Below are 26,929 nucleotides of genomic sequence, written 5' to 3' on the forward strand. Positions count from 1 at the left end.
GGCAATCCCATGATGTCATGTATCATATGATATTCTCCCGCTCTCCCGCCTCCCGGTACGCCCCTATTGTAAACCCTAATAAAAGGTGCCAGGGACTAGCACATGGCAGAGTTGCCGGATCCACGGATCACGCTTCCTGCTGCTGGCTACTCCCCAATCGATGATATCAGCTCCTCTCTCCTCTTCTTCTATGACCCTCGCGAGTCGAATAATTTCAATGTCTGTCATAAGTTAAGATGCAGTAGAAGACAGTATTTCACAAACAAATTTATTAAAATGCAGAAATCTGTGGTTTTAACTAACCAAATCCTATTGTTGAGGTGTTCTTAAAACTTGCCAGAATTTTGAGACAGTTAACAGAGACTTCAGTACTGTGGAGAAAACAGTATTAGCATGTAAGAACCTTTCTAACTTTCTGTGTAGGAAGCAAACAAAATACGCATAGTAGTTGGATTTAAGGCTGAAGTGTAAGTTATACTGTTCATGGATCCACCTCAGGTCATTTGAAGGGTTGTACACTTGAAATTCCACATGGAAACAATTCCCAGGCAAGTGTGGAAGGTCCAATTAAAATTGGGACCCTGGGACACAGAGGCGAGTGCATTTAGGCCATTGTTTTCCTCACTTGAAATGGATCCAGGAAGCTGCTATTTGCACTGTTAGGGAAATGTATGTGTACCAGTGGTGTAGTTAGGGAAAATAGAGCCCGGGACAAAAATCTGAGTCCCCCCCTCTCCCCGCATATGGGCAGCGTCTCTCCCCCACCACGACCAAACAACATTTTTTTGCACCAGGTCATCTCAAAGTCACCATCACATTTTAGAACATGCCCCAACACACAAATCTGAACACATCCAGGGCTCCCTAGTTTAAACAACATTGAAAGTGATGCTATTTTTGAAGGGGGGAATCCACCCTGAAACAGCCTCACTTTTAATGTTGTTTAAACTAGGGAGCCCAGATTCTCCTTTTAAATCCACCTTAAAGAGAGACTGTGGGCTCTCTAGTTTAAACAACATTGAAAGTGATGCTGTTTCAGGGTAGATTTCCCAACCATCCACCCCAAACAGCATCATTGTCAGTGTTGGTTGTTGTGGGTTTTCTGGCCTGTGGTTGGGAGCCTAGAGATCTTGTTTCCTAATAAGTTAATTATCAGCATTCTGTGGCTGGTATCTTCAGAGGTGTATCACAGAGAGAAGTCTGTTATACACTGTGTCCAGATTTCTCTTATAACAGACTTCTCTCTGTGATATACCTCTGAAGATGCCAGCCACAGATGCAGGTGAAACGTTAGGAACAAGATCTACCAGACCACATGGGTCATGACAAAGCCTGTAAAACCCACAACAAGTAAAGTTGAATCTAAGCCAGAAAGCCTTCAACAATACTTTCAATGTTTTTTTTTCATCTAGGGAGCCCAGATTCTCCCTTTAAATCCACTCCAAAGGGGGTGGATTTAAAGAGAGAACCCGGGGAAAATTTGAGGGTTCCTGTCAGGAGAGCAATGTTTAAGCTAACAGTACCAAAATTTTAGGCTATCTTTAGGAGACTATCCTGATTATATCACCCAGATTTAGTGAAGTTTGGTTCTGGGGGTCCAAAGTTATAGATCTTCAGAAGGGTAGCCCCATCTTCCATTAGCTCCCATTGGAAACAGTGGGGGATGGAGCACCCCTTTTGGGGGGTCCATAACTTTGGACCCCTGAACCAACCTTCACTCAAACCTTAGGATCAGCAGGAGACTATCCTTATGATACCACCCAGGTTTAGTGAAGTTTGATTCAGAGGGTCCAAAGTTATGGACCCTCAAAATGATAGTCCCATCTACTATTAGCTCCCATTGGAAACAATGGAGGATGGGGTCACTCCCTTTGGGTGTCCATAACTTTGGACCCCCTGAACCAAACTTCACCAAACTTGGCTTGTATCATCAGGAGAGTCACCTGACGATAGCCTGACATTTTGGTGCCACTAGCCTAAAAACTGCGCCCCCTGCAGGCCAAAATTGGAAAAAAGCAGTACAAAATACAGAAAGCCACAAACGAACCTGCGATTTTTGCACCCACCACAAGGTGGCGCCCGGGGCACTTGTCCCCGGATGTCCCCATGGTAGCTACGCCTGTGATGTGTACTGATGAAATTCTTAGATACTATGACATACATGTGCATTGATGTACTACACAAAGGTTACCTGAAATGGGGAGAAAATTGGTTCCCCAAAACCTTTTAAGAAAATGTGAGCTGGGGCTGGGGGCTAAAGTAGTTGTGATCAAAATTGGGACCTTGCAAATGCAACAGCAACCCCCAGACTTCCAAAACATACAAGGATTAGTATTAAAATTAACTCAAATGGCGGAGACGATTAATGAGACACACAGGAATGTGGGAAAGACGGAAGGAGACTTAGTCAACATAATAAAGGAAATGGCAAAGATTGAAGATATGGAACAAGGATAAAACAAATGGCTGAAGACTTCAAAGCTGCAAATGACAAAGTAGATCAATTGGAGAAACAAATAGAAGAGGAGGAGCATCAAAAAGTAGATCAAGAGACTGATGATAGAAATAAAACTAATTCTTTTTTAAGAATTAGAGCTTTGGAGGAAACAAGGATGAAGATATCTATTAAAATTATTCAGATATTTGCATGCATGCTAAATAGGAAAGAAGAGGATTTTGGCCATGAAGTAGATGTGGTTTTTCATGTGAACTCTAAAATAGCACAGGAGAGAAGACTGCCAAGGGACGCTTTGGTGGGGTTTGTCCAAAAGTCAGTGAAAGATGCTGTTCTTCATGCCCATTATGAAAACAAACTAAAAATACATGATAAATCATCTTAATGAAAGAAATGCTGACATGTGTTCTGAAGGGAAAGGATATAATTTTATAACTGATGTTCTTAAAAGAAACAGTATTTAGTTCCATTGTGGAGTACCAGGGGGCATTTCATTTATGTTTAAGGGAAGTAGGAAGATTCTAAGAAGTGTACAAGGGGCTAAAGAATTTTTGTCAAATTATAAAAAAAGATTTGAAATAAGATTGTGTATATATACACACACACACACACACACACACACACACACACACATATACACATACATACATACATACATACATACATACATACATACATACATACATATATATATATATATACACACATACATACATACATACATACATACATACATACATACATATATATACACACATACACACACACACACACACACACATACACACATACATACATACATACATACATACATACATACATACATATATATCGCATTGCCAAAAACAGCAGTGTTAAAACAGTGTAAAAGGGTTTAAAACGGTATAAAAGAGTTTACATCATTTTCACACCACAGTTTTTGGCCCGTGCAGAATCTGCCTTTGAATCTGACTGAAAATATTTGGCAATGGTATCAGAATATTATCATGGAATGTGAATAGTTGAAATGAACCATGTAAGAAAAAAAAAAGGTTTTCAGTTTCTGAAGAAAAAGGAATGTCATATTGTTTATTTACAAGAGGCTCATAAAAATAATGAAGGTTAAAAAATACTTGATTACTATCCAGATAGGAAAAGGCTTCATGGCCACTTGTGAGAAAAACAAGAAAAGTGGAGTTGTCCTATACATTAAGGATAGTCTGAAACCAAAACTGTTAAGGTCAGATAGAATGGGTAGGAATTCAGTTTCAAAGTGGAGTTATCAGCATATGCCTGTTCAACAGGACCCAGGGTAGACCTGTGAAAAGTGCCACATGTATTTAGGCCTTCAAGTACCTAAGGAACAATTCTGTGAAAGAATTAAAAAGCAGTTTCCCTTGCACAAGGTTTTTACACCAGAAATATGTTTCATTCATTTCAGTAAACTGTTTTCCTAGCATCTGTTGATGCCATTCCATCATGTTCATTAGAACTCACTGCAAAAAAGCTTCTGCACAGTTATTGGGCGAATGTAATTGGGTCATTCTGACTTGAATTAGTTCATTTTCTAGATGCTTGTCGTTTTCTATTGTTGTTCTGCTGTCCTTCGCATATATCCCACATGAAAACTGAGTTATCTGATCTTTATGCATGAAGACCAAAGTGAAGTGGATCTTGGGATCTGATAGATATGCCTTCTTTGCCCCCATCTCTTGGTATTCTACTAGTGTTGATTTATTTTGATAGGCTCATTCCGCACATGCAGAATAATGCACTTTCAAACTGCTTTCAGTGCTCTTTGAAGCTGTGCGGAATGGCAAAATCCACTTGCAAACAGTTGTGAAAGTGGTTTGAAAACGCATTATTTTGTGTGTGCGGAAGGGGCCTTAGTATGTTTTCCAAACTGAAATTCCAGTTACTCACGTAAAATACTGGAGAACAAATCTCCCTAGTATGTTCATTCCTCAGTCTGATTTTCCAAGGTTGTGGCTTTCTGTTATGGTATAGATCTTACTGTTTCAGTCTTACAAATTCCTTCATTTCCTTCTAACTTATGGGGGTTAAGAGCTAAGGGCAGCTCATTTTCAGGAAACACTTGTCATAGTGCATACTTTAATGCATTTCCATTTGCTCTGATTTAGCTCAAGATGTCCATCCCTGAAGGTCAGTGAGATCATTTTATTAGAGTGCTTCTGCCACAGACTCTTTTATCAGATTTCTTTAACTGGGGTACATCAGGTGACTGACTGCTTGGATTTTTGCCCATACTTTCATTAAGCCTTATTGTCTTGATACAGACCTCTCTGTAAAGGTTATTCATTCCTTGTTTCTTTCTGTTCACTTTAAATAGCAGTTACTCGCTTTTTGCACTCTGCGTTCTATTAAAATACCTAGTTTTGATGATCGGAACTGTCACATATAAGACTTGAACATTGTAGGAAGCCTGCATCACAGTGGTTGGATTGTGCAAGATGATGCTACCTGCAGACTATGGATGTGTACGGAATTGCAGCCCTAGCTGCTGTCTTTTTTTTCAGCCAAATGTAGACTGATTTGAAGTAAACATGCGACAGGAGAGAAGGTGGCAATTCATGTTGTAAATAGTCTTGTTTGAAGAAAAGAAAAAGTTATTTGTCTCCTTTCCTGTTGTGATTCTTACATTTTCTAGCAGAGTTTCTGACAGCAGATCTTCTTCAGTTAGCTATATATCTGATGCAGAGGTCACTTTCAGATACGTAATAATATCTGAGGGGTATACATTCTGTGTGTCCATGGGTTTACCAAACTACAAATACTTTCTGTTGCAGGATTCATGCTCAAAATAAACCACTTTGTTAGTACACATATGATTACATGGAAGAGCTTGAAGCATTTATTCTTTCATTCCACATTCCTCTATTACTACTTTCATTTCCCTAAGTTTTTAGAAAACATCAGTTATAACTGCAGCATGAATTATGCCATATCTACTTGAAGGTATCAAATATTCCTAATTTGAATAATTCATTGCATATGCAGAAATTGTGTTTCCTTGTTACAAAATGTAAAAAGTGGTAACTATGGATGACAGACAATGATATACTTTTGTTATCATTCCATGCTTCGATGCTACTGGGTCTACCTGTACTGGGGGAAAGAATAGTTGTTTCTCTATTATTGATGTAACCTGGTAGAGCTTTTCTTTTGTCCATTGTTTATTGTGTGAAATGGATGAAACTTCAGAATGCATTGCCTTTAGAAGTAACATATTTCATTAGAATATTTTAAATCAGTAACACGATTACAGAAACAATGGTTTAATTTACAGCAGCAATTTGTTTTACACTGATACATACTTGTATTACATAAATTGCATCTTGTATTTTAGGAATTTTGATCACAGGACTCCAAAACTTCGAAAATCCCCCAAAAGAAAAGTAAGAATTCATTTGAAAATTATGTGAAATGCAATGAGACCCAGCTAGACCTGAATTTTTCCCCTTTCAAATGTCTGCATCAAAAGCAACATCAAAAAAATTAATAGATGGCAAGTTCAGGCAGGTTATGGATTACAACCTCACAAGGCTCTGATGTTCACATTCATTGATCATTGCACAAATGTGATAGAAACTGTAAATTGTTGTGAATGGGACCAGAGGCGGAGCTATTAGGGGGACGGGGGGAGGAATAGCCCCCTGCAGCGCCCCCTGCGGCACCCCCCATACACTTACTTTCGTGAAACAGTGCAGGCTGGAGAAGCAGCCTGTTTCCTTCAGACTGAAAACGGTCTGGTGGGAACTTCACTTCACAGGAGACCTTACGAGCCCCAGTGTCTCATGGGAAGTGTAGTTTCCACCAGGCCGTTTTCAGCCTGAAGGGAACAGGCCGCTTCTCCAGCCTGCTCTAAGGTAAGGGAGTGGAGGGGAGGGTGCCGTGGGGGGCGGGGCCTGGGGGCCAAGGAGCGGAAAACACAGAGTGTGCACCGGGCTCACTCTGTCCCAGCTGTGCCTCTGAATGGGACCTAATGAAACACACAACCAAGTGGACTTTGGGCTTGTACTTATCGGAGACGATTTCACATTGCAAACTATCTCAAACAGAGGGGACTTTCACAGACTGGTTGTGATATGGCAGGAGGAATAGCTTCTTCTTTTTTTAAAAAACAAACAAACTAATAATTCCACAGGACATGGCCAAGCATGGTTATCTCAGTACTGAAATGACACTGTAATGCATTGTTTTCATTGTGTCTGCCATTGGTGGCACCCTGAAACTTGTGGGTTCCATAGACCACTCTAAACAGTCCTTTTTCCTGTGGTACGCCAGCCTGTTCTGAGTACTTTGAATGTCTGAGCACTTTCTTCCCACCTTCCTCAAACTGTCTTCTTTGCTCCTTCAGTTCAGTTCAGTTCGAGTTCAGTAGCACCTTAGAGACCAGCTGTTTTTTCAGGGTATAAGTTGAGAGTCAAAGTTTTGGACTTTCTAGCAACCTATAGTTTGCTTCTCCTTCTCTTTTGGCCCCTTTCGACCCCTTCCGCACATGCAGAATGATGCACATTCAATCCACTTTCACAATTGTTTGAAGGCAGATTTTGCTATTCTGCACAGTAAAATCCAGCTTCAAAGTGCATTGAAAGTGGATTGAAAGTGCATTATTCTGTATGTGTGGAAGGGGCCTTTTTCTCTTCCTCAGTTTAACTCTTGCACATGATTCCTTTTCCCCATCATACCCCATCATGCTTAGTGATGATTAAAAACAAAGCAAATGCTTGGCATCCCTCTTGGCTGCCTCCCACTGACTTCTTATCTGTTCCTTTAAAGGGATCGGACACCCACACCAGCCGCTCAAAGACACCCGACCACCTTCCTGTTCAGGTATCTCACTCCCTATTGACAGAATGTGGGGGGAGGTAGGACTTGGAGTACAGTGGTAGAAATGGGCAAGATCCCCATTGGTCCTGGGTGTCGCCACGTTTAAGGGAATGTAGCAACCTAGATTCTGAGCTCAGGTGGCCGGATTTGAGCATGCCTAATGTGGCTGATCTCAGAAAGCTAAACAGAATTGGACCAGGGTTTGAAACTTGTCTTTAATTTATGGGTGGGCAGTCAGTTAATTCTAGGTTGCCAGGTACCCTCCGGCCACTAGTGGGTGGTGGGTGGGTAGGGTTACTAGATCCAGATTGGGAAGCTTATGGAGATTTGGGGATTGAGCCTACGGAGAATGGAGACTTCAGTGAGCTACAGTCCCATAGACGCCAACCTCCAAAGCATCAATTTTCTCCAGGGCAACTGATCTCTGCAGTCTGGAGATAAGCTGTAAATCCAAGGGATCTCCAGGTCCCAGCTGGAGGCTGGCACCCTCTGTTAATTCAAATTGTGGTGAAACAAGAACCCTTAGAGTCAACCAGAGTTAAAGTCATTGCTGAAATAATAACGGAAGCTAAAAATGACACTTGGGGTTTATAGTCTGGAAAGGAGAGGGGAGAGAGAGTTGTAGTCCTTTAGCCTTGTCAGCATTGTTATGTCTGAAGTTACTGGCTCAGGCTTTGGATGCAGGACCCCCATTAAGGCACAGTATTTAGAAATGGGAATGAAAATTAAAAACACATAGGAAAACTTTTAGAAAGAACTCTGGTGTTTTCCACATGGCAGGATTTCCCAGCTCTTTAGGTTAGCGGCAGCAATTTTCAGCCAGTATCATCAGTCTCCCTGATAGTTTTTTTTGCCCCCCCCCCTGGGCAAATTTGCACGCATTTTCTTAATTAGCTATCGACAGATTGTTTCAGTGTTATGATGACTGTAGTAACGGACGCAAGGATCCAGCACTGAACACCTACGCTCCCCAGGTGAGGATTAGGGCTCAGACGCTTTTTTTAGAAGTCACAATAAAAGGTGCCAGGAATTCTGAAAGCCAGATTGTTATAGCTTTGGGTTTTGGTTCAAAACGTATCTAGTCCTGTTTTTGTACAGATATGCCTTTACCCGTATCTCCTTAGCAAAGAATGGGGGAAGGGCTAGAGGATCCATAAACTTTGGGCCTCCCCTAAAGTCCAAAGTGCACCAAACTTTGGGGGCACCATAAGGAGAGCTATTCATAGTGTTATATCTTACATGTCATTGCCAGCTTCAGCAAACAACACCCTGTGAGGTAGGTGGGGCTGAGAGAGCTCCGAGAAGCTGTGACTAAAATTCAAGGAAATGCTGCTATGGGCAGAACTGGAAAGATCCAGACTTTTCTGCCTACATGTGTGGTGCTCCAGTTTTGCTGCAGTCTTCCCTGAAACATTGCAGCCCTGTGGGTTTTGCAAAGATGGAGGACAACAGGAAGTGCATGGAAACAGCCTGATGCTATAGGGAAGCAGGAAAAACCCCATTTTCCAATAGCATCTAAGCTGAGGCAAACTACCCATGTAATCTCTTGTCAGTTTCCGATTATTCGTGGCTATGCTATTTTAGGAGTCCGTAGCTACAATACTTTAAGGAAACCTGTTCAACATTTGAATGTTCTTGTGTTTCATGCAGGCTTCAGCAGAACAGCCAAAAGTGGAAGAAGGAGAGAGGCGCTCAGTATTTTACGCAAGATCCAAGAAGGCATGTCCTGAAGCAGTTCCTAAAGAACTGTCTTCTGAAGATGGTAAAAAGAAATACTGTAACTGGTACATAAGGACATTGTAGTCATATTTATTTTACTTCATTTGTGCCCTGCCTTTCTCCCCAAATGGCCCTTAAGAACAGTAGAAGAAGAAGAGTTTGGATTTATATCCCCCCTTTCTCTCCTGAAGGAGACTCAAAGGGGCTTACAATCTCCTTGCCCTTCCCCCCCTCACAACAAACACCCTCTGAGGTAGGTGGGGTTGAGAGAGCTCCGAGAAGCTGTGACTTGCCCAAGGTCACCCAGCTGGCATGTGTGGGAGCGTACAGGCTAATCTGAATTCCCCAGATAAGCCTCCACAGCTCAGGCGGCAGAGCGGAGAATCAAACCCGGTTCCTCCAGATTAGATATACGAGCTCTTAACCTCCTACACCACAGTGTTATCTACTTGTCCATGTCACCCTCACAGCAACTCTGTGTTGAAAATGTGTGACTGGACCAAGGTCGCCCAGCAAACTTCCATGGCATAGCAGGGATTCAAACCTGGGCCTCCCAGATCCTGGTACCATATCATAGTCTATTTTATTTAGCTCTTCTTTATTCTCCTGTTTGTTCTGTATTTTTGTTGCTTAAGCCAGAAATGTTTATGCTACATTTATCCTGCCCATCAGAACAATTAAAACTGGCACTGTGGTGGCAATGGTGCCCAACTGTTGCGCTGCCATTCAGCTCTCCAGCAGCACCGTAAGTGCCTCTTCATCGGCATAAATGCCCTTTATGCCAGTGCAAGGGACATTTATTCCAGTTCAGGGGCCATACACCTATCCTGAGTGGTTTCCACTCTGCTCTCCAGATTGCACTGTAAATGTATGTATATAATGTATTTACATCAGTGGTTTTTTCAGTGTTGGTTACAACTAACAATTTTTTTAAAATTGACATCCTTTCTTTTTAGGGCGTAGTGTTTTTAAAGCCGAAAAAAGCCAAAAAGAAACAGAAGAGGCTCAAGAGGTTCAAGATGCCAGAGATGTTCAGATAGACTTACCTGTGGACCAGGTAAATTCAAGTAGTTATTGTTCCTGATCTTTTTGCTTAGATCAGTGATACTCAGTGGCTCAGGAGCCACACAGGCCCTTTGACATGTCTCCTGGGCCTCAAAATAGGCAAGGCCCTTGCCTAGTGGGGCTTGTGGTTAGCAGGTGGTTTCCACCTTGAAACAGCTGCCACTGGAGGAATTAGTAAACCGCAAACCTCCCTGAGAAGTACCGTAGATCTCATGCAGAGATGGAAGTACATGTAGCTCTTCAGGTTAAAGCTAATGACTGATATGACCCTGTGTGAGCCACTGAGCAAGTACCACTGGATTAGAACAGTTTGCCTTTTCACTTAACTTTGCTAGGGAAGAAAAAGTAGTCAGGAATGATTGAGAATCGTTCTGCCAGATTTAAGTGCATTCATGTCCCTTGGGCCCGTGTATAAGTGAAAAGCATAATATAAGGCTTTGTGGTGATTTTTTCTTCCAGCGACATTCTCTTGTACTATATGTTGAATCCTAATCTGGAAAGCCCACATGAAGTCATTTTTAGGAATTATGAGGCACTGCTGTGTGAAGGGAGACAGAAAGCCCTGGGGCTGTATAAATCCCTTTCATGAAGATAGATTCAGAAGGTAGCCATGTTGGACTGCACAGCTACATCTGAGTTGAGTAGCACCTGAGAGACCAACAAGAATGTTGAGGTGCAAGCTTATGTCAGTCAAAGCTCATTTTGTCATACATTTGACAAAAATCTTGTGGGTCTCTGTTGCTACTGGACTCAGATCTAACTATGAAACCCTCCGGGTACTGGTCATAAATCACTCATTGAAATCAGCGGGATTTAAAAGTGCTCTGGATCATGCTGTTGTTGTTTTTAAATCCTGTCAGACATAAGGGCCTCTGAGGAATTCTGTGAAGTTGTGTAGAAGGCCCCTTTCCTGCTCTCTTAGCTGTCTTTTTTTTAAAAATCCACAATGATTTTAAGCCTAAGGTCAAAAACTGTATAGAAATGAGAACAGCAGAATCATTTAAATCGAATAATAGCCACATCCCCTGTGCCCTCATGCTGCCAGATGCCTTCCATATTTTAAAATGAAGGAGTAATTAAATTGGCTCTCAGTTCATTAAATATAGAACAATCCATGATTATATTTTCAGTAGTTTTAACTCTGTGTATGAGCATCTACACGTTTGAATATCAATTTGAGTATCTTTCTTCCAAAACGGCTGAAGGAAGGGTATTCATTCTTGCCAAAGTAAAAGCTCTTCTCGGCTTTGGTATTGTCGGGCAACAGAAATACTTCAGCAGTTGCACTGGAAGGGGAATACCTAAAATGGATGCCGAACGTAACCTATGAACCCTAACAAATGCACTATTAGAATCCAAATTCTTTAAATTCGTTTTAATTAACCTATTTATTTCTATGGTCTCTGTTGTCTTTACCATATCATTTGTAATTCGTTTTTAAAAATTATTTGTAATCCCTACACATTTCTTTTTTGTTGTCCAGTAAATGATCCCATTGGGTAATCCGTGCATTTGCCTGTTCAAGTTCAAGTAAAGTAGGGGCTGCCCTTAGATTTTAAGACTTTCAAAAGGAGTGCTTTTATCTATGTGATAGCCTCCATTGATAATTCACCAGCTCTAAGTGCTGTGCCCAAGACACATCTAGGAGTATCCAGGAGGCATCAGAAAAAGTTATACTGGGTATAATCTGTCCTCTCAGAGAGAGCACAAGTCCAAATTTCCACACCATACAAAAACTGGTTTGAGAGCTTGCCGTTCTATACCTTTAAAGCCAAGGGGACAAATTCACCTGCAGTATAAAATATTTTACAATGATACTCCTGACTTCCAAGGCAGTATTCCTCACCAGGTCCAAATGTAATTTCCATGCGAGGGATGTATCGAAATGGAGGCCCAAGTATTTGAATCAATCAACTTTTTCATTTTCATGGTCTTATGTGCATTCCTACATGGGATTATGCATGCGTAGGCCTACCATGGAGAAGAATAGCAAGTTTTTCTTCAGGTATTTCTGTATCTCTATATCACTCCCTTCCCCTCCTTCTCAGAGCCAAGGATGGTAAGATTTCCTGCCAAAATGGTAACAAGTCAGAGAGGGAGGGAACAATCCTCAGTTCTCTTTTTGCCGCTGCATTGAGAGGACATGTGGTTTGGTGTTCCTGTTTGTGTCAACTTAGTGGAGTTTTCCCTTTAGCTTCCACATGGAAAAGAAAGGATCAGCTTTTTTCAAGAAGTGCTCCAAGTGTAGGGCAAAGAATGATGGCTATGCAGACTGACGTCTTTACCTTGGTGAGGGGCATTTCCCAAGTGCATGTAATGTCTGGGCCCAGCTTATCCCAAAGGCTTGCGTCCAGATTAAAAGGGGTTCTGTATGAAAGGTTGTTGGCACCAGATCCCATTGTCTTTGAAAGCCCCCTTGGTTGCCTTGACTCCGACCTTTCAACCCACCACCTCATGTCAATCAGGTAGGGCTCTAGCTGCACACCCTTCTTCAAAAGCCAAGAAGTGCTCCAAACCAATGGGGAGGGGTCTTTCCCCTCACCGTGAAACTTCAGCTAGGGTTCATTGATCTGAATTCAGATCCCTGATGAGGAAGGTACCAGTGTCACCTCGAGGGCACATCCTGGAACAGTGAGGAGATTGGCGCTGACTGTCGTCTCAGTCTAACAGAAATTTGTCATGGAGGTCTCCACTCTGTAAGACTAACTCCTCCTCCCAGTTGGGGATTAGAGAAGTTGGGTATCTTCTCCACTGGATTGTCATACCCATCTAATTGGTGATCAGCACCGGGAATGTTCTCTGAAGGCTGACTCTCGACACAGCCTTTACTCCCCCCATTTGTAGAATTCTCCATCTGGCACTGATCAAGATGGCACCAGTGGTACTTGACACTGAGACTTCAGAGGTGCAGACCCACCTCCTCCACTTGATTCCAAGCCTCCATAGTGGTGGATGCGGCGATCCATCTCATTCTGTTTTGGCCTTACATGAATGGGGCTTCATTCATTGTCTCACCCAACTTCCAAGGTGGTTAGCTTGCTACAGTCCCATGTAGGACTGCACATAAGAAATTTCTGTCTGCCATCAAAAATATCACCACTTTTAGTTGTGAAAGTGGCCGCAAAAAATGCTTCCCAGAAACTGCTGGAACTATATTTCTGTCAAAAAAATCCTCATTATTAAACCCATCAGAATATTGTTTGATAAAAATAAAGCTTTTCCTTTCAAATCATTTTTAGACACGGTGAGATCTTTCCACAAGAAATTGAACTTTTCAGCCAACTGCTTCACAGCATTGAATCTTGCAGTTAATCCTGCTATAGCACTGTCTACTAAAACATAAAACCCCAATTTTCTGAAGTAGGCTTCTGGTGAATCATCCATGTCATTCATCTCCAGCAAATTAGTATCAAATCTGTTACCACGCAACCTTGCGCTCTTGGGCGTCCATGAGAGAATTATGCGTCTACTACATCCATGAGAGAATTTTATTTCTATCTAAAGGCCCAATACAACAATTTTGGTTTCATTTCACATGCGTTTCCAGTTGTTTAAAGTTTTGTAAGATCTGAGAGGAGTGTTTCAGTGTTTCCTGCTCTGACACCCAGTATGAACATTTCTGGCTTGGATTAGTTTATTGCGGCTATCTATGTGAGCTAATATTTTGTACAGCACAGCTGACATTAACACACAGACAAAAGATGTCACAGACAGTAAAACCCCCTGGGCTTCATTTCTTGTTTTGGATGTCAAATTTAGTACTAGGAGGTCTTGCAGTGCTAATTTAATTCCAAGCAGGTGAGCTGCAAAAGGCTCTAAACTGTCAATCCTCTCTGAAGAGAACAGCTTATGCAGTTTTCAAGTATTCCCCGGTGCTTGGGACTAGAACTAAACAAGTGGTAGATGGTTTGAATTGTTCCAAAAAAGGTTATTGCTTCAGGTATGCATCTAGAAGCATATTCTTTCAAATTCCTTACCCTCTTTTGTCTCTATAATCTGCCATCTTTAGAAATCTTACTTGAATTTTATACTGTGTTTCTTATAAAATTACAAGTCTCAAAATAAATGTTTGTTCTCTATGTGAGAAATCAGGTTTTGCATGCAGCATTTACTATTACTGTGAAGTACTTTGCAAAATCACTGCGAAGTACACAAGCAAAACATGTTTCACAAGATTCAAGCATTCTGCAATAAATTTGTTTTGTGAACTTGAAGTTGCTCAGCCCTCTTCTGTGATTCTTGTATGCTTAGCACATGCTTCTGAAGTATGGGGTCCCGCCTTGAGAGTAGTTCTATGAGTTCTAAAAACTTTCCATTGTTTGAATCACCAATATGATTGGATAGACCATTAAAAGCCAGACCGTGTCCTCCCAGGAAAAGTACAACAAAAAGGATGCCCTTTAAAATATTGTACAGTTTCACACCTTCAGTTTTGATTGATACTTCTAAGACTGTGTTAACTCCTGTCCCAGATCGCAGGTGCCTTTATTGTTTTTGCCAAGCTAGGTACAGGTAACATTCTCTACGGCTATTGCATTTTTCATGTTCTGGAATCTTTTTGCATAGTTTCCATCACTTTCCATTAGTCAGCCAGCCTTAAACTGATGCTGGGGCAGATTTAGACACAGAGCTGTTAATGTTGTACCAAATAATTCTGTGTTGTACCAAAGTAACGATAGTGGAAAAATAATATAATGCTTGTTTCTGTTGACTCTAACTCTGCTGTTCTCCATTGGCACTCTGAAATTTCACTATGCTTTGTGGAAAATTTTGATTGCTGGTGTTTTTTGGAATGCTTTAGGCAATGAAATGTGATTGTTGGTGACATACTTTCCTATTGCTTTTTGAGAAGGAAACTCAGTTGTGATGCAGCCAGTATCAAGGCCTACAGTATTCCTCTGTTTTCCAAACTCATTTCCACTTAAGCCTTCTGTTTCTTTTAGTTCATTTTTTGTCATTTTCTGCGTGTGCGCCTTTATCAAAATTCTGTACATTATTACCCAAATCAACTGTTCCTTATGTGGGGGATGAAGTTTTTAAGAGCTTTTCCCCCGTTCTATATGAACATTTTTTGAAGGCACCCTTAATCCAACTTGAAAGAGCTTTTGTTGTCTCCCTTTTCATGTTCCTCTTCTTTCTCTTCGTTTCATTTCTGGGCTCCTGATTTTTGAGAATACGTTCTCGATGGGTGTTTTATAATTTCTTCTTTTGTATCTAAAAACAGAAAATTTAATTCCTCATCAGCTCTGATCATCACCATATTGCTTCAAAAAATCCTGAGCTCAAACTTACAAAGTTTTAAAATGAATAAATCTGTGGAAATGTAGCCTAATGTCACTAAAACAATTAAGTAAAAGGATTATTAGAACATTATTTCAACGCATTTGTCCAAAGTTGTTCTTTAGAGATGGATTCACAAGGTACTAGCGTACCTGCCCTTCCACTGCAAAAATAGTCGCTGGCCTAAACATTCTCTCTGTCAGACTGGAGAGTGGAGAGCCATGTAATTTTCTAAATCATTGGTTCCCAACCTAACATATGTGGCAGATCATCAGGTGGTATGCAAGAAAACAAAAATTAATGGCGGAAAAAGCCATACACATGCACCCATGGTTTCCCCCCACTGCTGCTGGTGGAAAAAGAAGCCTGTGGTTGCTTTAAAGTTAAGATTAGCTTACTTCTAGGTGGCAGCCAGGAGACTCAGGGCGGGGACAAGGCCAGGGAAAGACAGTCTGAAAGTAAGTTAAGTTAAACCAGAGGCCTTTTTAAAGGTGGGGTTGGAAACAGCAAGGGGAGGGTGATGGGACATGGCAATGTTTCCCCAGCCCCTGCTGCCAAAGCTCTCTCTTCCCCCTTTCTCTCCCTCTTCCCCCTTTCTCTCTACCCCTTTCTCTCTTTCCCCCATTCTCTCTCTCGTTCCCTGTTTCTCTTTCCTCCCTTCTTTCTCTCTTTCCCCATTTCTCCCCTCTTCTTTCGCTCTCTTTTCCTGTTTCTCTTTTCCCACTTCTCTCCCTTTATTTCATTTATCTCTGCCCTCTTTCTTTCTCTTGCCCCTTTCTCTCCCTTTCCCCATTTCTCTCCCCTTTTTCTCTTTCTCTCCCTTTCCCTATTTCTCTGTCCTTGTTTCTCTTTCCCTGTTTCTCTTTCTTCCTTCCCCCATTTCTCTCTTCCCCATTCTCTGTTTTGCCCCTTTCTCTTCCCCTTTCTGCCCCTGTTTCTGTTTTCCCTTTCCTTCTCATTCCTCTGGCCGTTTCCGCACGGCCTCCATTCGCCCCCACGCCGCCAAGAGTTCTGGCGGTGGAGGCGGCAGCCTGATTCGCTCAAGATGCAAGCATGCGACCGGGCTATAGCAGAGGCCGACAGATGCGGCAGGGCGGGCTCCTTACGGAGTCGCCTCTTCTCCCTTCTAAGAGCCTCTCACGACGCCCTCGTCGTCGTGCATGTTGGTGCGTCACAGGCGTCGAAGCCCATGCGCCTGCCCTCCCGGACCCCTGGAGGTCGGAGGGACAGTGTGTGGGCGGAAGGCGACGTTTCCAGCAGACTGGCACTTAATTTGAGGATACGGTGAGTGGGCGCAGAAGGGAGATTAGCGTCTTCCCGGCAGCGCGGTTACGCGACTCAAGCGCCAACCGGGAAGACGCTTCCTCCCCAACAACAACCCTTTAAAGGGTTGTTGTTTAGGGCGGCCTGAGGCCGCCCTGGGGGGAGGGAAGCGGAGTCAGGTCGCCGCTGCTGCAACGAACGGCGGCCTGTGCGAACGGCGGCCTGGGGGCGGCGTTTTTAGCGCCCCCAGGCCATCGTTAATGGGCCGTGCGGAAACGGCCTCTGTTTCTCTCCAACTTTCTCTTGCTTCTCCCCTACCTATTGCTTTCCCCCTTTGTCTAGCTTCCCCCTTCTCTCTTCTGGCCCCTTTCTCTTTTCCTCACTTTCTCTCTGGATGGGGGATATGCTACTGAGTGGCAAGGTGTTGAACAAGATCTTGGGGCATGGGTGGACAGTAAGTTAAATATGAGCATCCACTGTGATTCAGCAACAAAAAGGCTAATGTGATCTTGGGGTGTATCAATAGGGGCGAACATCCAGATTGCAAGATGTTGGGGAGGTGCAGATTGAGAGCTTGCCCCAGGCTCCATTTTCTGTAGATATACCCCTGGGCCTAAGGCAGAGGCACCTTCTATCCAAGTGCCCTTCTTCCATCCTTAGCGTATATGCAATGTAATATTTATGATAACTAAGTGCTAATTTGACCCCATTATCCTTGGAGTTTTGAGTGTAAATAAATATGCACTGTTTGTTTATCATATTATTCCATTGCTTTTAATCCCATTATTGGGCCATTTATATGAAGTTATAACATATAAATTTGAAGTAACAGCAACTGTATCAATTACAAATATTTTGCTAATATGGGGGTACAGTTTTGGGGGAATGGGTTGCCCTGAGATACATTAGTGAAAAATGGTTGGGAACCACTGTTCTAAAGAGCTCTTCAGAGGCAGGCGGTATAACAGAATTAACAAACAAATAAATGGTACATGCTGCTCCCAGTGGAAGATGTTCAGAACGCAATGTAACAACAATTTAAAGAATGCAAAGAACTATGCTGTGTAGGCCAGCATAAGCTATAAATATTAATCTTCATATGCAAACTCTTATGAGACTCCAGGAAACTCTTGAGCCCTCTTTGGCTCCCTCTGGGCTTCTTGAACCCACTCTTGGGCTAAGGGTTCTGGTGTGATGCACCTACTGACCTCCCCCACCCCACCCAATAGGGCCCATCAAAAGTAAACATTTGTTTACTATTTCACCATACTTTCTAATCAAAACTATTGTTGTTTTGTGTTCATGACAGTAAAATCCAGCATAACTAAACTGGACAGCTTATCTTGCTGACAGCAGCTCTGGAGCCTAAGTAAAATTGGGAAAAGAATGCAGGGCAGGAATTTTAATCCCCTACCTTTTGCTGTGGCCCTACTTTGAATAGAACTACAAGATAAAAATTACACTATGTGATGAAAATAGTCCTTGCTGAAACTTCAGAGGTAAAATGTCACTGGGGACCATTTTGAAAATATGACAAGAGTCTTTGTAAATGCTTTCGCTTTTTTGCCTGATCTTTACTGTTGGGAAAAGATTATCCAGGGTAGCCCAAACCTACCTCTGTATTTTTTGGAATGACTTCATTTCTTTCAGGTTTCTTTAACTCATAAGTAGACTTGAAGGCATTACCAGTATCAGTAGTGGTTTGATTAGAATCCGTATGTGACTGATAGAAAAACACTTAAATCATGCTTCATTGAGCAAGGCAGCTAGTAGTATGTAGGGCCGTTTCCGCACGGGCAATGAATGGCGGCCTGGAGACGGTAAAAACGCCGTCTCCAGGTCGCCATTCGCACAGGGGGCGCAGCTGCATCGCAGCCGCGCCGCCCTCGCGCCGTCCGCCCGTTGCGGAGCCGGCGTTTCCCCAGAGCGCTTGGAAGCGGTCTTTTTGGGGAAACGCCGCCTGGCAAGCCGCTTTGCCGGCGGTGACGCAGCAGCTTCCGCATGACGCCTCCCCCACCTCGACACCTTGTCGGATCCAGCCTCCGGTAGCGTCGCCCGGTAAGGACATCTTCGCCTCTTGCCCGCCTGGCTGGAGCAGGCGCTGCAGGGCCAGCGTGTCCCACAGGCCTTGGCGGTACGCGCCGGAGGCCTGAAATGCCGGGTTCGCCGAGGTGCCGGTAGCGCTCCGCGGCGCCCGGCTGCCAGGTTAGTTTGCAGGACCGTCCGTCGCGGACCCGGGTTCCAAAAGCGTCGTCGGGTCGGGCATCATAAACGCATCCGGCCGCTTCGCTATACCTTCGCAAGTGAAACGGCCTAGGTCTTTTAAAAAGAAAATAGGTGCTTAACAGTGCCATTCTAAGCAGAGTTGCATTCTTCTAACGGTATCACCGGGTTTAGAGTGGTATTAATGTGCTTATGATGATGCGGTAAGAAAATCTTATACAGGATAATGTAAGTACGATACTATTTTTTGCAAAAGCCATTTTAAGTAAATAGCACTACGGCAGCATTGGGGAGAACATGAAGAAGAATTATGTGGCAGAGTCAGGGTTCTAGCTTGAAATAGTTCTTTTCGTGCTAATGTACTATGTTTGCCAGATTGCGGTGACTATACAAATAATAGGGTGGGGGAATTAGTAAGAGGTCAGAATCTGTTGTCAAATGGCACTTGGGGGAACCATTCTGTACTTTGAAGATTTGTTCAAGAAGAATCTTTTAAATAAGAACTTACAATTTTAGAAAGTGAAGTGAAAGCTGCACTCAAAGCAGTTGGGAGAAACAAATCACCAAGAGTTGATGGGATATCAGAAGAATTATTCCAAGTCACAGATACGCAGTGCATCAAAATCTTAATAAGAATATGCCAATAAATATGGAAAACAAAACAATGACCCACAGATTGGAGAAGTTCAGTTTACATTTCAATTCCAAAAAAGGAGATGTCAAAGACTGCAGCAACTATCAAACCATTGCATTGATTTCTTCTGTGAGCTCACTAGTGCTCAGAATCTTACAACAAAGACTGTTACCATAGATGGAATGAGAAATGCCAGTGTTCAAACTGGATTCAGAAAAGGATGATGCGCTAGAGATCATATTGAAAATTTACATTGGTTACTGGAACATATGACAATTTTAAAAGAAGAGAATCAGCTTGTTTTTCACAAATTTCATAGATGCAGCGAAGCCTTTGACTGGGTGGATCATGAAAAGCTCTGGTTGCTATTAAAAGCAAAGGATGTACCACAGCATCTGATTGTTTTGATGCTCAACCTGTGCTGTGGACAAGAAGCTTTTGTTGGGGCAGAATATGGGGAAACAGAATGGTTTCTTTTCCTTACTTTTCAATCTCTATGCAGATCGTATCATAAGGAAAGCTAGATTAAATTTAGTTGAAGGTGGAATGAGGGTTGATGGAAGGGGCATTAACAATTTAAGATATGCAGATGTCACCACATTAGTGGCAGAAAATACTGAAGACTTGAAATGACTGATGATGAAGATTAAAGCAGAAAGTGCCAAAGCCAACCAAAAGAGACTGCAATCAAGAAATCAGAAGGGGGCTGAGACTGGAAAGGGCAGTCATGAAGGAAAGATTCTTAACCTGAAGGATTTTGTCTCAACCAAAGATCAAGATCATTTATGCCATTAGTATTCTCCATTGCTATGCATGGCTGTGAAAGTCGGGAGGCAGCAGGAAAAGCACATCCAACATGAGACGGATTGAGTTGATAGAGGAAACCATAGTCCTCAGTTTGCAAGATCTGAACAAGCCTATTAATGATGTCGTGTTTGGAGGTTAATTCATAGGGTTGCTATAAGTTGGAAGCAACTTGATAGCACTTCACCTGCACACACAAGTGCACATTTTTTGAAACTAGGGCATGGGCTGTAACATTTAAGTTTTGGCTGCGTCTCTGCTTCTGCACAGATCCAAAAAGCTTATATCTGCTAGAAATGAGGGAGCTTCAGCTTTTGAAGTGGTGGCTTCATATTGGGGAAAAAAATCTTCTCCTTGGGTTTCTCATGGGGGTCTCTTCATATGCTTACTGCCACAGAAATTTACCATCGTCTAAAGACCAGACTGTATGACCAGGAATACCAATCTCTCCTGAGTGCTGTGCAAAGCTCTTGTTCCCCTCTATACTTTGGGATCACACCCCAGAAATCTAGCCCTGCTGTATATTTAGAACAGCTTGTTAACTATAAGTACAGATGGGTCATGACCAGGGCAAGGTGCAACTCATTCCCCTCTGTCTATCTTCAAGGTCGTTTCCTTAACATCCCACGAAGTGCGCGTTGTTGTTGGTACTGTCCCAACACTATGGACTCAATTCCTCATATCCTGCTTTACTGTTCGAGGTATAATGATATTAGAACCGAACTGGGAGCTTTACTACCTCTAGAATTTATGTTTTTCTCAAACTAAAAATGTCTAAGCTATTGAACAGCCCTAATGTAGAAATTTCTGAAGCAGTTGCCACATTTTTAATCCATGTTCTACATGATGTGTAACAATGATCCTGTTATTGTACTTGGAATGTGTGGTACTTCTGGTTTTATGCCTAATAAAGGTTTTTAGATTGGATTGAATAATTTCTGCTTCTTGGACTACTTCTGAGATTTTTTAAGTATGAAGGTTTGGCAGTGCTGCATTATTTATTTGCTTTCCTCTTTGGGGGTTGGGCAGGATATAAATAAATACAATTTTAAAATGTTATTTTGATTAAGGAAATTTGTGGACTGTTCTATAAATGGATTGCAACCTCTTGTGACGTTTATTTAGTTTTTCTGTGTATTGTTTTTGTGTGTGCACAGATTGATGTATTTCTTTTCTTTATATATATATAGATAAGATAGTTTAATTTTATTAATTGTTGCAAATTACTGAGACTTTGGATATCAGTTCTTGCAATCAGTACATGAGTTGAATTGTCTGGAAGAAGGGTGGAACTTTTCACATGGTAGAATTTTCTCCCATGGAAAAATACTTTGCACATAGGAAGTCAGTATTTGCAGGGAATGCTTGATTAGGACCATCTTCCACCCCCCACCCCCTCCACCTCCCCCCCGCAATCAGAACTGTAACAGCTCAGATTCAATTTTACAAGCATCTGTTTGTTATGCCTTGGGTTCACTGGTTCAAGTATATACTTGTGATTTCGTGCTGTCTCTTACGCATAGTTATTGTTTGTTTTCAGAAAATGACCATTTTATTTTGCTGATGTGTGATAAAAAGAAAAGTTGTTATGTTCATTGTATGCCTGGTTTAATTTGTATGCCTTTTACCTAAGGCTCCAGCTGAGATTGTTCAGGAAGAAGACATTTATGCCAATTATGTTCAGGAAGAAGACATTTATGCCAGCAGAGAGAATTTGGCAGAAAAGGTTGGCTTTTTTTTTAATTACTAGAGAACATTATTCAGTGTTTAAAATGGATTGTTGATCCTAAGCTCTAGCTTTCTTGAAGGAGAAATAAATGCATTCTGACAACTGCATGCCCTCATATCTTGGCATTTGAGAAAGTAAGGCTGTTGATGTGGTCTGCCTGTCACCTGAAAGAATGATTGGAATTAATTTAAATACTGATTTTGTAAGTTGGGACAGTTTCTGTCAACTTCTTATGCATTTAGTTAATGAAAACATTTGCTTGCATCTTGGGGTACATGTCCACTCATGGGAGGGATTTCCACCCACAGAGTAGACCATTCTCACCTGCCCTTTCCTTCTGCAGCCCAAATTAATCCCTGAAATGTTGTTCCTGAAAGACAGGGAAGTCCCAGGAACAGCATAAGGGGTCAAAGCCTAAAGTGGATAGGAGAAATCAGTAAAAACTGACACTTGCCCACATTCCATTTGCAGAGATTTTTCCATAGAATCTAACTCATCGGTAGCTAGTACAAAAACATTTTTGTTTTGCATGTCAGTTCTCTTACAAAGTTGAGAATACAAAGATTGCTATTCAATAGGTACTTTCAAACACCCCCATCCAAAATCCATGAATAGCTGCAGAATGGCTCCTGTCACATAACATCCAGTGCCAAGTATACTTTGTATTGCTCAGCTAGCTATCGTATACAATGACATAGCACAGTGATGGCGAACCTTTTTGAGACCGAGTGCCCAAATTGCAACCCACAACCCACTTATTTATCGCAAAGTGCCAACACAGCAATTTAACCTGAATACTGAGGTTTTAGTTTAGAAAAAACTGTTGGCTCCAAGGCACGCGTTACTCAGGAGTAAGCTTGGTGAAGCAACCGTGCAACGCTTCAAATGGGTGAATCACGATCCTAGGAGGGTTTACTCAGAAGCAAGCCCCATTGCCAGCAACCGAGCTTACTCCCAGGTAAAGGATCATGTCCAGGCCAGCCTAGATGTGTGTGTGTGTGTGGGGGGTGATTTTCCACCCCCCCCCCATGATGAGCTCTGTGCATGAGTGCCCACAGAGAGGGCTCTGAGTGCCACCTCTGGCACCCGTGCCATAGGTTCTCCAACACTGACATAGCATAAGGTTGTAACTACACATCAGACACTTAGGTGTGCTCTGAGAGTAGTGGGAGATCTGGAGTAGACAAAATATCTTTAGGAGAACATGCAATGGTCTTCCATTCTGTTCCTCTCCACACAGCCTGATCCATGACTCAGTAAGACCTTTGTGTCATATTGCTTTACGTGTCTGGCAATGGTTGGTGTCTCCAGAGTTAGATGCCCTGAACCACCTTTGGCAACCATCCAGTTCAGTCTCCAAAGCTTGTAAAAGACTAACAGATTATGATGATCTGTTGAAGCATCAGCCAATCATTGCATCCAATCCAGAACATATAATTTGCTGGTCGCAGCCGTTGAAATGATGAAAGTGCCAGAAGGATAAATAGCTGTGATTCCCAGTTCACTATAATTTGACATGAGCATTTCCCTAATCATCTGTTGTTTGCAATCATTGATCATCACAACATAAGTTAAATTGTCACATGCAAACTAAGTAAAAACTCTGAGATAAGAAGTTCCCTGTTGGATCAGACCAGGAGTCCATCTAGTCCAGTGTTTTTATCATCAGCAAATTGGATTCCTCTGGGAAAGTTTTAAGAAAAACATGAAAGCAGTAATTTCTGCCCTAATCAATGTTCCCTCTAATTTTTCCCCACCACCGAGTGGCACTTCCCAACCACTGAGAGGAACTTTTGATGGCTTGAGCAAAAATATTTCAAATTCAAAGCAACTAAATGGCATTCAATTTTTTATGCACCTTAACTAGCACATATTTACAATTAAAGAAGCACTTTTCTACTGAGTTATTACTGCATGGTACACATCAAGATTAGACATATAAATAATTGAGCTTTTAGAGGACATCTTCCATGGGGGGCAGGGGATGGGAGGAAAGTGCCCTCAAGTCCCAGCTGGTTTTTAGGGCAAGAGATGTTCAGCGGTGGTTTGCCATTGCCTGTCTCTTCATCATTGGGACCCACCGTTCCCCCCTCCTCCTTTTTGGGAGGGTTTAAGTAAGGGTTTTTGTGGGATGCCGATGTTATGAAATAATCGCTGTTTTAATGGGATTAATTGTTATAGTTCATGGAGCTTGAGTATTAACTATAGGTTTGTTTATCGACTAGTTATTTATTTGCTCCTCTTGTGATACTTGTGTTTTATGATGATTTTATGTATGATGTCTTATGTTGTAACCGCCCATAGCCACACACACACACACACACACACACACACACACACACACACACAATTAGCAACCCTAGACTTCCACCAACTGACTTGGGCTAGCATGGACTATCTAGATCTGGGCCAGTGAGATTTCTTCCTGAGCATAAATGCCAAGGTTCACACTGCAAATACGTGTGAGTCCTCCTTGACACTCTGAGGCTCACCCTTTCCCCACCCCTTTTTTGGCCTATTTCCAATCCATATAATTTATTGAAAATCATCATTTTTAAAAGCGGGACTACTCTAGAATCAAAAACAGACATCATTAATCACTATACCTAGACAGCAAGTCCATGACTACACTGTTGGAATATGAAAGCATTTTTTCTTAATTTGAGAATCTTGGTATAAAAATATCCTCTGCTCACATTTTCATGGAGCTTCGTAGCAAGACAAAGCTTGAGTGTCCAATTCTCACCCACAGGAATGTGATAAAGGCAGCATTATTATTCTATAAATTGTTATAAATGAAAAAAGGCAGTGAAGATGCTTTTGGCATAGAATCCACAGAATACCTCACACAGGGCCCTACTATGTACAACTGGAACCTGAAAGAACACGAAAGGGTGGGGGACTGAAAGAAAGAGAGAAAAGTGGGGAGAAGGAAAAAGGGATAGGAGAGAAATAAAGGAGAAGAGAGAGAAAGGGGTGAAAGGAGAAAGAAAGAAAAAGAAAGAAGCAGGGAAAGGAGAGAGCCCAGCAGAGGTGCTGCACGGCCCTTCCCTTGCCCCCATATGGAGAAGAACTGGAGCCTCCCCGCCCCACGCCTGCAACCTCCATTCACCAGCACTGCTCCCACCCAGAGCAAGAGGCTGACTCCCCAAGGAGCAGCAGCAGGCACTGCCCTAACCTGCCTCAGCACACTTCCTGGAGTCCTTATTCTTGCCTCCATCCTGGGCTGCACCTCCCCACAGCTGCACCAGGCTGTATCTGCACTGGCCCTTGCACGCCTCCCCCCAGTCAGGTTGATGACACCTGTGGAACATGCCTTTCCTACTCTACTTGGGATTGAGGAAGATCACCAGCAGCCTGAGAAAGCATCTTCTGCCGGGTGACCCCTCAAACCCCTTAATGAGTGGCAAACTTTTTAACTGCTCAGCATGGAAATGGAGAGTGTGCAGCTACTCACCTGCGCACCTGACTGGGAACATTGGCCTTATTATTTGGGATTATCAGTGGTATGGCCCTGGACACTGTCAGGAGAAAGTGACATGTCATGATGGCTGTCACTAATAGTTGGTTGTAACTTTTGATCTGTGATGCTGGTGATGGCAGATCTTTCCTGTGTTGGGGTGCTGTGTGGTTTCCGGGCTGTATGGCCGTGTTCTAGCAGCATTCTCTCCTGATGTTTCGCCTGCATCTGTGGCTGGCATCTTCAGAGGATCTGAAACGTCAGGAGAGAATGCTGCTAGAACACGGCCATACAGCCCGGAAACCAGACAGCACCCCAGTGATTCCGGCCGTGAAAGCCTTCGACAATACTTTCCTGTGTTCTTTTCACCAAAACATTCTCTTCCAGCCTCAGGAAAGTTTATTCCTGTGGTTGTGGGAGCTGCATGGAGTACTGATTAAGGTGGTAGGGAGCTGTAGTGGGGAGAAGGGAGGTGAAATCACTCATGTCCTTGCCCACCAGCAAAACTGCATTGACTCAAGGGAGATTTCAGCCCCCTTCCCTTCCCTTCTGCATTCTTTTGAAATTTGAGGGGTTAAGACCATGCAGGTCCTGTAACTCTGGGAACAATTTTTCCCCATATCAGGAAGGACTGCTGGGGGGGCGGGGGCGGGGGGGGATGATGCAAGAAAGACCTGTGACCAGCAGCATCTTTCACTGACAGAATGTGGAATCCAGCCCAGTATTATGCCTCTGAACATGAGGGTTCAATTTAAGATTTTAATTTTTAACCAAATCTCCCAAGTTTAATTAGTTCTATTTTGTTTGTTATTATTTTATTATCTATAAACTATTTTATTAATAGCCCTGTCCTAAAGTGTAGGTAGCCAATCTATTCTTAAGGAAGACTTTGTAGCCTTGTACAAAACAACCTCTTTGCAGTGTTCATGTACTCTGTGGTTGTGTGAGACAAGTTCAATCACAGCAAATGTTATATGCATTAATTGCAACTTTAGATATCAGCAGAATAAAAGAGTAATTCTTGTTTGCTGGGTTTTTATTGTACAGATGAAGGAAGATGTACAGATGAAGGAAGATGATCAATATGAGGATCAGAATAACCAGGTCTGCACTTGATACTGAAACACTTGATACTGAAATACTTGATACTGAAATACTTGAAATACAGAGCCCTGCAGAAACTATCTCTGTTCTGCAGGGCTTGCAAAACCTGGTTGTTCTACCAGGCCTTTTCCAGCTAGTGAGTTGGATCAAATTGTGTCATCATCTCCTCTCGACCTCCGGAAGGGCGGGGAGGGGCGGGGGGGAGGTGAGGGAACAAGTTTGGGGTGGATTTATTTAAGTCACCATCTATTTTTATATATTATTTACTATTTATTTGTATTGGAATTTTAGAATATGGGAAGGCATTTTATAACTTTTAATGTTCTGTTTTATCCAGTGTTTTAGTGTGTTTTTAACTTGTTG

General features: G+C 42.4%; 1 protein-coding gene across 1 annotated transcript in view; it reads left to right on the forward strand.

The window, feature by feature from the left end:
• DCDC2C (doublecortin domain containing 2C) overlaps positions 1–26,578 on the forward strand; it is a 46,127-nt gene extending 19,549 nt beyond the window's left edge. Inside the window, exons 4-8 of the mRNA XM_048505928.1 lie at positions 5,802–5,850; positions 7,235–7,288; positions 8,936–9,047; positions 9,961–10,061; positions 26,510–26,578. Coding sequence (XP_048361885.1) covers positions 5,802–5,850; positions 7,235–7,288; positions 8,936–9,047; positions 9,961–10,061; positions 26,510–26,578 — 385 coding nt within the window. The remainder of the gene's footprint in view (positions 1–5,801; positions 5,851–7,234; positions 7,289–8,935; positions 9,048–9,960; positions 10,062–26,509) is intronic.
• Positions 26,579–26,929: the final 351 nt, after the last annotated feature.

Source organism: Sphaerodactylus townsendi, linkage group LG01 (genome assembly GCF_021028975.2).
Source record: "Sphaerodactylus townsendi isolate TG3544 linkage group LG01, MPM_Stown_v2.3, whole genome shotgun sequence".
NCBI classification, from domain to species: domain Eukaryota; kingdom Metazoa; phylum Chordata; class Lepidosauria; order Squamata; family Sphaerodactylidae; genus Sphaerodactylus; species Sphaerodactylus townsendi.